The sequence below is a fragment of the Aulonocara stuartgranti genome (assembly GCF_965226115.1).
Source record: "Aulonocara stuartgranti genome assembly, chromosome: 22".
NCBI lineage: Eukaryota > Metazoa > Chordata > Actinopteri > Cichliformes > Cichlidae > Aulonocara > Aulonocara stuartgranti.
The window spans coordinates 37,506,047-37,518,912 of NC_138957.1; the positions used below are offsets into that span (position 1 = coordinate 37,506,047).

General features: G+C 46.5%; 1 protein-coding gene across 1 annotated transcript; it reads left to right on the forward strand.

The window, feature by feature from the left end:
- Nucleotides 1-1,062: 1,062 nt before the first annotated feature.
- On the forward strand, nucleotides 1,063-12,383 carry LOC309699096 (uncharacterized protein; the record flags this gene model as incomplete). The annotated part of the gene is made up of 4 exons (XM_082521950.1): nucleotides 1,063-1,582; nucleotides 1,677-2,608; nucleotides 10,597-11,392; nucleotides 12,370-12,383. Exons 1-4 carry the CDS (start codon nucleotides 1,543-1,545, stop codon nucleotides 12,381-12,383), a joined length of 1,782 nt encoding a protein of 593 aa, XP_082378076.1. The 5' UTR covers nucleotides 1,063-1,542.
- Between the last annotated feature and the right edge of the window lie 483 nt (nucleotides 12,384-12,866).

Genomic DNA, 12,866 nt, shown 5'->3' on the forward strand with positions numbered 1-12,866 from the left:
TATTAAGACTTTTCTCTTTGATTCTTGCTCTCTGAGGAATGCACCACATCCATCAAACAGGAGGCAGCGCATTACTGAATGTTTGGGATTTGCCCATCACACCTAAACATAACCTGTGTGACCTTTTAATAAGCTGCTTCTTGTGGCAAGAATGCCTTTAAAACTGACTTCTTATTTCCATTGATGAAAACTTCTTCATTTCAAGTAAATGAACCAGTAATATTTAGAATGTGTGTAAAAGAAAAGACAAAAAAGAGAGAAATCAGAGTTATTTTGATGTGGACGCTGACTGCCCACCGAGCACCACCAACCTGTAAATGTTGATTCTCCGTCTAAATCTAGTCAGCCAGTTGTGAGATTTAGTTAATCCAAAACTAATCACCGAATATTTGTTTTCTTCTGTCAGATTTTATTATCCAAAATGGTCATCTTTTATGGACCACATAGAGTCCTAATGTAGCCATAAAGATACAATCACATAAATGTAGTCATAGTCACACAGAGAAAATGTCGAAGCTCACGTCAAAACATGTCACAAATATGTGTGTGTGTGTGTGTGTGTGTGTGTGTGTCTGTGTGTGTGTAAGTGCTAAAATTAAAGTGATGACTGTTTCAGGAGGACAATAGGAGAGAGATGCAGGTAAATAAAAGTTTAGTGCACACACCTTAAACCATGACGATAACTACCATTACTCCACCTGCACATATTTGTCCTCAGGTTCATGTTGGCTGATTATAAAAAGAGGAGATGAAGTCAGAGAACATCACTTTCTTTCACTGCAGTGGACGACTTACAAGCAAAGAAATACTATGTAAGTAACCCTAATATTAAATATATATCTGACATCTACATGTGAATTTAAGATGAACTGATAGATTTATTTCTGGAAATGATCTTTTGGCAACATATGGTGTAATTTAGGCAGCAATTTGTTGTGTTGGGTTGTGTTTATCTTAAAGTTCTGAAGGTTTTTTTATGCTTCTGTTTTTGTTTTGTTTTTTGCTATTACCCTTGATAAATAATATATGACACATTCACACACAGATAGATAGATAGATAGATAGATAGATAGATAGATAGATAGATAGATAGATAGATAGATAGATAGATAGATAGATAGATAGATAGATAGATAGATAGATAGATTTAATGGGTGAGTGATTATATTGGAGTTGATTAACACTATAAATATCAAGTGTTTTCTTATGCTCTGATTTACAGTCAGGAACAATGAGGTCATCATAGTCAGAGCCTTTCCTTCATGATTTCTTAATTTCTTCTTGTTGCTTTTGCGTGTACAAGCACCTCGTTGAGAGATGTGGACTTTCACAAAGACAGTACTATAGAAAAAAAATCTATATTTTAAATTATGTAATTGAATAGGAACTTTTTTATATTATGGGTTTTAGATCTCAAACTTCTTTTCAAGATAACTTTAGAAAGCTTAATTAAGGCAATTGTAGGAATAATGCTTTCTTTAAATCATAATAACCACAGTGAATTTTTATTTTCAGAGACAGGAGCAGAAAAACAGCATCACCATGATCGCCAAGATGTTTGTCATCGTTCTTCTTGTTGTTGGTAGGAAAAAAAATAATTTGTCAGAGAATTTCCTATTCATAAAGATGTGGTTAATGTGATGAAATATGAAAATGATGTAAGATTCTCTACACAGCCTGCTGCAACGCAGCGACAACAACCACATCTGCAGCGACAACAACCACAGCTGTTCCAACAACAACTACAGCTGTTCCAACAACAACCACAGCTACAGGGACAACAACCACAGCTGCTCCAACAACAACCACAGCTGCTCCAACAACAACCACAGTTGCTCCAACAACAACCACAGTTGCAGCGACAACAACTACAACTGCTCCAACAACAACTACAACTGTTCCAACAACAACCACAGTTGCTCCAACAACAACAACAGTTGCAGCGACAACAACCACAGCTGCTCCAACAACAACCACAACTGCAGCGACAACAACCACAGCTGCTCCAACAACAACCACAACTGCAGCGACAACAACTACAGCTGCTCCAACAACAACCACAGTTGCAGCGACAACAACTACAACTGCTCCAACAACAACTACAGCTGCTCCAACAACAACCACAGCTCCTCCAAAAACAACCACAGCTGCTCCAACAACAACCACAGTTGCTCCAACAACAACCACAGTTGCAGCGACAACAACTACAAATGCTCCAACAACAACTACAGCTGCTCCAACAACAACCACAGCTCCTCCAAAAACAACCACAGCTGCTCCAACAACAACCACAGCTGCTCCAACAACAACCACAGCTGCCGCGACAACAACTACAAATGCTCCAACAACAACCACAGCTTCTCCAACAACAACCACAACTGCAGCGACAACAACTACAGCTACTCCAACAACAACCACAGTTGCAGCGACAACAACCACAGCTGCTCCAACAACAACCACAACTGCAGCGACAACAACTACAGCTGCTCCAACAACAACCACAGTTGCAGCGACAACAACTACAACTGCTCCAACAACAACTACAGCTGCTCCAACAACAACCACAGCTCCTCCAACAACAACCACAGCTGCTCCAACAACAACCACAGTTGCAGCGACAACAACCACAGCTGCTCCAACAAAAACCACAACTGCAGCGACAACAACTACAGCTGCTCCAACAACAACCACAGTTGCTCCAACAACAACCACAGTTGCAGCGACAACAACTACATCTGCCCCAACAACAACCACAACTGCTGCTCCAACAACAACCACAGCTGCTCCAACAACAACAACTACAGCTGCTCCAACAACAACCACAGTTGCAGCGACAACAACCACAACTGCAGCGACAACAACTACAACTGCTCCAACAACAACCACAGCTGCTCCAACAACAACCACAGTTGCAGCGACAACAACCACAGCTGCTCCAACAACAACCACATTTGCTCCAACAACAACCACAACTGCAGCGACAACAACCACAGCTGCTCCAACAACAACCACAGCTGCTCCAACAACAACCACAACTGCAGCGACAACAATTACAGCTGCTCCAACAACAACCACAACTGCTCCAACAACAACTACAGCTGCTCCAACAACAACCACAGTTGCAGCGACAACAACCACAGCTGCTCCAACAACAACCACAACTGCAGCGACAACAACTACAACTGCTCCAACAACAACCACAGCTGCTCCAACAACAACCACAGTTGCAGCGACAACAACCACAGCTGCTCCAACAACAACCACAGTTGCTCCAACAACAACCACAACTGCAGCGACAACAACCACAGCTGCTCCAACAACAACCACAGCTGCTCCAACAACAACCACAGTTGCTCCAACAACAACCACAGTTGCAGCGACAACAACTACAACTGCTCCAACAACAACCACAGCTGCCGCGACAACAACTACAAATGCTCCAACAACAACCACAGTTGCTCCAACAACAACCACAACTGCAGCGACAACAACTACAGCTACTCCAACAACAACCACAGTTGCAGCGACAACAACCACAGCTGCTCCAACAACAACCACAAATGCAGCGACAACAACTACAACTGCTCCAACAACAACCACAGCTGCTCCAACAACAACCACAGTTGCAGCGACAACAACCACAGCTGCTCCAACAACAACCACAGTTGCTCCAACAACAACCACAACTGCAGCGACAACAACCACAGCTGCTCCAACAACAACCACAGCTGCTCCAACAACAACCACAACTGCAGCGACAACAACTACAGCTGCTCCAACAACAACCACAGCTGCTCCAACAACAACCACAGTTGCAGCGACAACAACCACAGTTGCAGCGACAACAACCACAGCTGCTCCAACAACAACCACAACTGCAGCGACAACAACTACAACTGCTCCAACAACAACCACAACTGCAGCGACAACAACTACAACTGCTCCAACAACAACCACAGCTGCTCCAACAACAACCACAGTTGCAGCGACAACAACCACAGCTGCTCCAACAACAACCACAGTTGCTCCAACAACAACCACAACTGCAGCGACAACAACCACAGCTGCTCCAACAACAACCACAGCTGCTCCAACAACAACCACAACTGCAGCGACAACAACTACAACTGCTCCAACAACAACTACAGCTGCTCCAACAACAACCACAGCTGCAGCGACAACAACCACAGCTGCTCCAACAACAACCACAACTGCAGCGACAACAACTACAGCTGCTCCAACAACAACCACAGTTGCAGCGACAACAACCACAGCTGCTCCAACAACAACCACAACTGCAGCGACAACAACTACAGCTGCTCCAACAACAACCACAGTTGCAGCGACAACAACTACAACTGCTCCAACAACAACTACAGCTGCTCCAACAACAACCACAACTGCAGCGACAACAACTACAGCTGCTCCAACAACAACCACAGCTCCTCCAACAACAACCACAGCTGCCGCGACAACAACTACAACTGCTCCAACAACAACCACAGCTGCTCCAACAACAACCACAGCTCCTCCAACAACAACCACAGCTGCTCCAACAACAACCACAGCTCCTCCAACAACAACCACAGTTGCAGCGACAACAACCACAGTTGCGGCGACAACAACTACATCTGCCCCAACAACAACCACAACTGCTGCTCCAACAACCACAACTGCTCCAACAACAACCACAACTGCAGTGACAACAACTACAGCTGCTCCAACAACAACCACAGCTCCTCCAACAACAACCACAGCTGCCGCGACAACAACTACAACTGCTCCAACAACAACCACAGCTGCTCCAACAACAACCACAGCTCCTCCAACAACAACCACAGTTGCTCCAACAACAACCACAGTTGCGGCGACAACAACTACATCTGCCCCAACAACAACCACAACTGCTGCTCCAACAACCACAACTGCTCCAACAACAACCACAACTGCAGTGACAACAACTACAGCTGCTCCAACAACAACCACAGTTGCAGCGACAACAACCACAGCTGCTCCAACAACAACCACAACTGCAGCGACAACAACTACAGCTGCTCCAACAACAACCACAGCTTCTCCAACAACAACCACAACTGCAGCGACAACAACTACAGCTGCTCCAACAACAACCACAACTGCAGCGACAACAAATACAGCTGCTCCAACAACTACAACTGCTCCAACAACAACTACAGCTGCTCCAACAACAACCACAGCTCCTCCAACAACAACCACAACTGCAGCGACAACAACTACAGCTGCTCCAACAACAACCACAGTTGCAGCGACAACAACTACAGCTGCTCCAACAACAACCACAGCTCCTCCAACAACAACCACAGTTGCAGCGACAACAACCACAGCTGCAGCGACAACAACCACAGTTGCTCCAACAACAACCACAGTTGCGGCGACAACAACTACATCTGCCCCAACAACAACCACAACTGCTGCTCCAACAACCACAACTGCACCAACAACAACCACAACTGCAGTGACAACAACTACAGCTGCTCCAACAACAACCACAGTTGAAGCGACAACAACTACAACTGCTCCAACAACAACCACAGCTGCTCCAACAACAACCACAGTTGCAGCGACAACAACCACAGCTGCTCCAACAACAACCACAGTTGCTCCAACAACAACCACAGCTGCTCCAACAACAACCACAGTTGCTCCAACAACAACCACAACTGCAGCGACAACAACCACAGCTGCTCCAACAACAACCACAGCTGCTCCAACAACAACCACAACTGCAGCGACAACAACTACAGCTGCTCCAACAACAACTACAGCTGCTCCAACAACAACCACAGTTGCAGCGACAACAACCACAGCTGCTCATACAACAACCACAACTGCAGCGACAACAACTACAACTGCTCCAACAACAACCACAGTTGCAGCGACAACAACTACAACTGCTCCAACAACAACTACAGCTGCTCCAACAACAACCACAGTTGCAGCGACAACAACCACAGCTGCTCCAACAACAACCACAACTGCAGCGAAAACAACTACAACTGCTCCAACAACAACCACAGCTGCTCCAACAACAACCACAACTGCAGCGACAACAACCACAGCTGCTCCAACAACAACCACAGCTGCTCCAACAACAACCACAGTTGCAGCGACAACAACCACAGCTGCTCCAACAACAACCACAGTTGCAGCGACAACAACCACAGCTGCTCCAACAACAACCACAGTTGCAGCGACAACAACCACAGCTGCTCCAACAACAACCACAACTGCTCCAACAACAACTACAGCTGCTCCAACAACAACCACAGTTGCAGCGACAACAACCACAGCTGCTCCAACAACAACCACAACTGCAGCGACAACAACTACAACTGCTCCAACAACAACCACAGCTGCTCCAACAACAACCACAGTTGCAGCGACAACAACCACAGCTGCTCCAACAACAACCACAGTTGCTCCAACAACAACCACAGCTGCTCCAACAACAACCACAGTTGCTCCAACAACAACCACAACTGCAGCGACAACAACCACAGCTGCTCCAACAACAACCACAGCTGCTCCAACAACAACCACAACTGCAGCGACAACAACTACAGCTGCTCCAACAACAACCACAGCTGCTCCAACAACAACCACAACTGCAGCGACAACAACTACAGCTGCTCCAACAACAACCACAGTTGCAGCGACAACAACCACAGTTGCAGCGACAACAACCACAGCTGCTCCAACAACAACCACAGCTCCTCCAACAACAACCACAGTTGCAGCGACAACAACCACAGCTGCTCCAACAACAACCACAACTGCAGCGACAACAACTACAGCTGCTCCAACAACAACCACAGTTGCTCCAACAACAACCACAGTTGCAGCGACAACAACTACAACTGCTCCAACAACAACCACAACTGCTGCTCCAACAACAACCACAGTTGCAGCGACAACAACTACAACTGCTCCAACAACAACCACAGCTGCTCCAACAACAACCACAACTGCAGCGACAACAACTACAGCTGCTCCAACAACAACCACAGCTGCTCCAACAACAACCACAACTGCAGCGACAACAACTACAGCTGCTCCAACAACAACCACAGTTGCTCCAACAACAACCACAGTTGCAGCGACAACAACTACAACTGCTCCAACAACAACCACAGTTGATCCAACAACAACCACAGTTTCAGCGACAACAACTACAACTGCTCCAACAACAACTACAGCTGCTCCAACAACAACCACAGCTCCTCCAACAACAACCACAGCTGCCGCGACAACAACTACAACTGCTCCAACAACAACCACAGCTGCTCCAACAACAACCACAGTTGCAGCGACAACAACCACAGCTGCTCCAACAACAACCACAGTTGCAGCGACAACAACTACAACTGCTCCAACAACAACCACAGCTGCTCCAACAACAACCACAGCTGCTCCAACAACAACCACAACTGCAGCGACAACAACTACAGCTGCTCCAACAACAACCACAGTTGCTCCAACAACAACCACAGTTGCAGCGACAACAACTACAACTGCTCCAACAACAACCACAGTTGCTCCAACAACAACCACAGTTGCAGCGACAACAACTACAACTGCTCCAACAACAACTACAGCTGCTCCAACAACAACCACAGCTCCTCCAACAACAACCACAGCTGCCGCGACAACAACTACACCTGCTCCAACAACAACCACAGCTGCTCCAACAACAACCACAGTTGCAGCGACAACAACCACAGCTGCTCCAACAACAACCACAGTTGCAGCGACAACAACTACAACTGCTCCAACAACAACCACAGCTGCTCCAACAACAACCACAACTGCAGCGACAACAACTACAGTTGCTCCAACAACAACCACAGTTGCAGCGACAACAACTACAACTGCTCCAACAACAACCACAGCTGCTCCAACAACAACCACAGCTGCTCCAACAACAACCACAACTGCAGCGACAACAACTACAGCTGCTCCAACAACAACCACAGCTGCTCCAACAACAACCACAACTGCAGCGACAACAACTACAGCTGCTCCAACAACAACCACAGTTGCTCCAACAACAACCACAGTTGCAGCGACAACAACTACAACTGCTCCAACAACAACCACAGTTGATCCAACAACAACCACAGTTTCAGCGACAACAACTACAACTGCTCCAACAACAACTACAGCTGCTCCAACAACAACCACAGCTCCTCCAACAACAACCACAGCTGCCGCGACAACAACTACAACTGCTCCAACAACAACCACAGCTGCTCCAACAACAACCACAGTTGCAGCGACAACAACCACAGCTGCTCCAACAACAACCACAGTTGCAGCGACAACAACTACAACTGCTCCAACAACAACCACAGCTGCTCCAACAACAACCACAGCTGCTCCAACAACAACCACAACTGCAGCGACAACAACTACAGCTGCTCCAACAACAACCACAGTTGCTCCAACAACAACCACAGTTGCAGCGACAACAACTACAACTGCTCCAACAACAACCACAGTTGCTCCAACAACAACCACAGTTGCAGCGACAACAACTACAACTGCTCCAACAACAACTACAGCTGCTCCAACAACAACCACAGCTCCTCCAACAACAACCACAGCTGCCGCGACAACAACTACACCTGCTCCAACAACAACCACAGCTGCTCCAACAACAACCACAGTTGCAGCGACAACAACCACAGCTGCTCCAACAACAACCACAACTACTGCTCCAACAACAACCACAGTTGCAGCGACAACAACTACAACTGCTCCAACAACAACTACAGCTGCTCCAACAACAACCACAGCTCCTCCAACAACAACCACAGCTGCCGCGACAACAACCACAGCTGCTCCAACAACAACCACAGTTGCAGCGACAACAACCACAGCTGCTCCAACAACAACCACAACTGCAGCGACAACAACCACAGCTGCTCCAACAACAACCACAACTGCAGCGACAACAACTACAGCCGCCCCAACAACAACAGCTACTGCTGCCCCAACAACAACTACAACTGCAGCGACAACAACTACAGCTGCTCCAACAACAACCACAGTTGCTCCAACAACAACCACAGTTGCAGCGACAACAACTACAACTGCTCCAACAACAACCACAGTTGCTCCAACAACAACCACAGTTGCAGCGACAACAACTACAACTGCTCCAACAACAACTACAGCTGCTCCAACAACAACCACAGCTCCTCCAACAACAACCACAGCTGCCGCGACAACAACCACAACTGCTCCAACAACAACCACAGCTGCTCCAACAACAACCACAGTTGCAGCGACAACAACCACAGCTGCTCCAACAACAACCACAACTGCTGCTCCAACAACAACCACAGTTGCAGCGACAACAACTACAACTGCTCCAACAACAACCACAGCTTCTCCAACAACAACCACAGTTGCAGCGACAACAACCACAGCTGCTCCAACAACAACCACAACTGCAGCGACAACAACTACAGCCGCCCCAACAACAACAGCTACTGCTGCCCCAACAACAACCACAACAACTGCTGTACCAACAACAACTAGTACAGCTTCACCAACAACAACCACAACAACCACAACTGTTTCACCAACAACAATTACAACTACAGTGACAACCACAGCTTCTCAAACAACCACAACCACAACAGCGAGCCCAACAACAACAACTACACCTGCCCCAACAACAACCACAACTGCTGCGCCAACAACTACAACGCCAGGCCCAACAACAACCACAACAGCCGCCCCAACAACAACAAGTACAGCTGCCCCAACAACAACCACAACTGCTGCTCCAACAACCACAACTGCAGCTCCAACAACAACCACAACAACCGCCCCAACAACAACAACTACAGCTGCCCCAACAACAACAACAACTGCTGCCCCAACAACAACAACAACTGCTGCCCCAACAACAACAACTACAGCTGCCCCAACAACAACCACAACAGCCGCCCCAACAACAACAACAACTACTGCTGCACCAACATCAACCACAACTGCTGCTCCAACAACCACAACTGCAGCTCCAACAACAACCACAACAACCGCCCCAACAACAACAACAACAGCTGCCCCAACAACAACTACAGCTGCCCCAACAACAACAACAACTGCCGCCCCAACAACAACCACAACTGCCGCCCCAACAACAACCACAACAGCTGCCCCAACAACAACAACAACTACAGCTGCACAAACAACAACCACAACTGCTGCTCCAACAACCACAACTGCAGCTCCAACAACAACCACAACAATCGCCCCAACAACAACAACAACTGTTGCCCCAACAACAACAACTACAGCTGCCCCAACAACAACCACAACAGCCATCCCAACAACAACAACTACAGCTGCCCCAACAACAACCACAACAGCCGCCCCAACAACAACAAGTACAGCTGCCCCAACAACAACCACAACTGCTGCGCCAACAACAACAACTACAGCTGTGGTGACAACAACCTCAACCACAACTACAACAGCTGCCCCAACAACAACCACAGCTGCTCCAACAGCAACCTCAACTACCCCAACAACAACCACAGCCAGTACAACAACATCTATAACTACCCCTACAACAACCTCAAGTATCCCAACAACAAGTACAACCACTACAACGACATCAGCAACGACCCCAACAACAACCTCAACTACCCCAACAACAAGTACAACCACTACAAAAACATCAGCAACTACCCAAAGAACAAGCACAACTACCCCAACAACTACAACCACTACAACGACATCAGCAACTACCCCAACAACAACCACAACCACAGCAACTACAACAACATCAACAACTACCCCTACAACAACCTCAAGTATCCCAACCACAAGTACAACCACTACAAAAACCTCAGCAACTACCCAAAGAACAAGCACAACTACCCCAACAACTACAACCACTACAACGACATCAGCAACTACCCCAACAACAACCACAACCACAGCAACTACAACAACATCAACAACTACCCCTACAACAACCTCAAGTATCCCAACCACAAGTACAACCACTACAAAAACCTCAGCAACTACCCCAACAACAAGCACAACTACCCCAACAACTACAACCACTACAACGACATCAGCAACGACCCCAACAACAACCTCAACTGCCCCAACAACAAGTACAACCACTACAACAACCTCAGCAACCACCCCAACAACAACCTCAACTACCCCAACAACAAGTACAACCACCAGAACAACCTCAGCAACCACCCCAACAACAACCTCAACTACCCCAACAACAAGTACAACCACCAGAACAACCTCAGCAACCACCCCAACAACAACCCCAACAACAACCAGAACTACTGCAAGAACCACTTCCTCTGCCATGGTGAACAACATCAGCTTCCTTACATTAGTTCTGGTTCTGATGTCACATGTACTCAGCTCATATTTGTAACATTTTTAAGTTCACATCCTGAAAATGAAGTAATAAACCAAAGTACATGTGAAGTTTTGAAATTATTAAGTAACCAGGTTGTAAAGCATATTTGAATTCTTATTTATTGTAGTTTTAGGGGGGGGGGGGGGGGGGTTTCAGATCAGACATGTTTGATGTTTTCCTCCCTGAGATGTTGTTTGTATGTGTATCATCCAAGCGTGTGATCAGGGGACTAATATTAACAATATTGTGATGTCTACAATCTCAACACTGATCTTATCATTGCACTTTTCAAAACTATCATAAATAAAGTCTCTTTGGATTGATTAATGAGTGTCCCCTGACTGTTTTATGATGAGAATGGTTTCTCTTAATAATACTTTTTCTACAAACCTGTTCACAGTCACAGCGTAAAATGTAGCAGCAGAAAAATGTCACAGAGCATGTGTGAAACAGCACTGCAACAGTCAGTGTTGTTGGCTGTTTCAGGAGGACAAAAGCAGAGAGACACTTGCATTCAAGCTGTGTCTGCACACACCTTTAACCAGGACAATATCTACCATTACTTCACCTGCACATATTTATATGAATGCTGATGTTATCTCATGTCGCTGGCTTATAAAACATCACACTTGCTTTCACTGTGATGGACAGCTTACAAGTAACAAGTTCTATTAAATTATGATGTAACTTCATATGTCTAAGACTTTAGACTGCAGTGTATATGTGGTACCAAAAGCTCAGTTGATCAAACAGTTTCTCTTCACTACAGCTTCATGCAGCTCTCAGACACAGCTGCTCCAACCGCAGCTGCTCCAACTACAGCTACTGTAACTACAACCACCTCTGCTGCAAAATGAGCTTCATCTCAGTAGCTGTGTCGCCAATGTCACATGTACCTCATTAAGATTATTAATGTTGTCCAGCTCACATCCTGTAAGTGCAGCGATTAAAAACTGAAGGACGTGAAAATGTGAAATGTTTAAATGAACTGAGTTATGTTAGTTTCAGGGACTGGGTGTGTGCAGGGAGGTGAGGACCCAAATGCAAGACTCACAACACGTGTAGATAAACTCAAAACACAGCTTTATTAACAGAAAGGCAAAGGGCGATACAAAACTACACTGGGGAGAACTAAAACTAACTCACCAGGAGGCACAGGGAAATCACAGGGAAATACGCACAAAACTGAAGGATGACGCGACATGAAACAGAGGGAGATTATCACATAAATACACAGAAGGTAATAAGGGACATGGGAATACACAGGGAGCACAGATGAGGACAATTACGCATAAAAAGACAGGGAGGACACAGAACTGAAAATACTCAGAGATATATGAACACAGGTACACAGAGGAAGATAAGGAGCAAAGACATGGGGATATCTAACAACCAAAAGCCAAACATGACAACCTCGGGA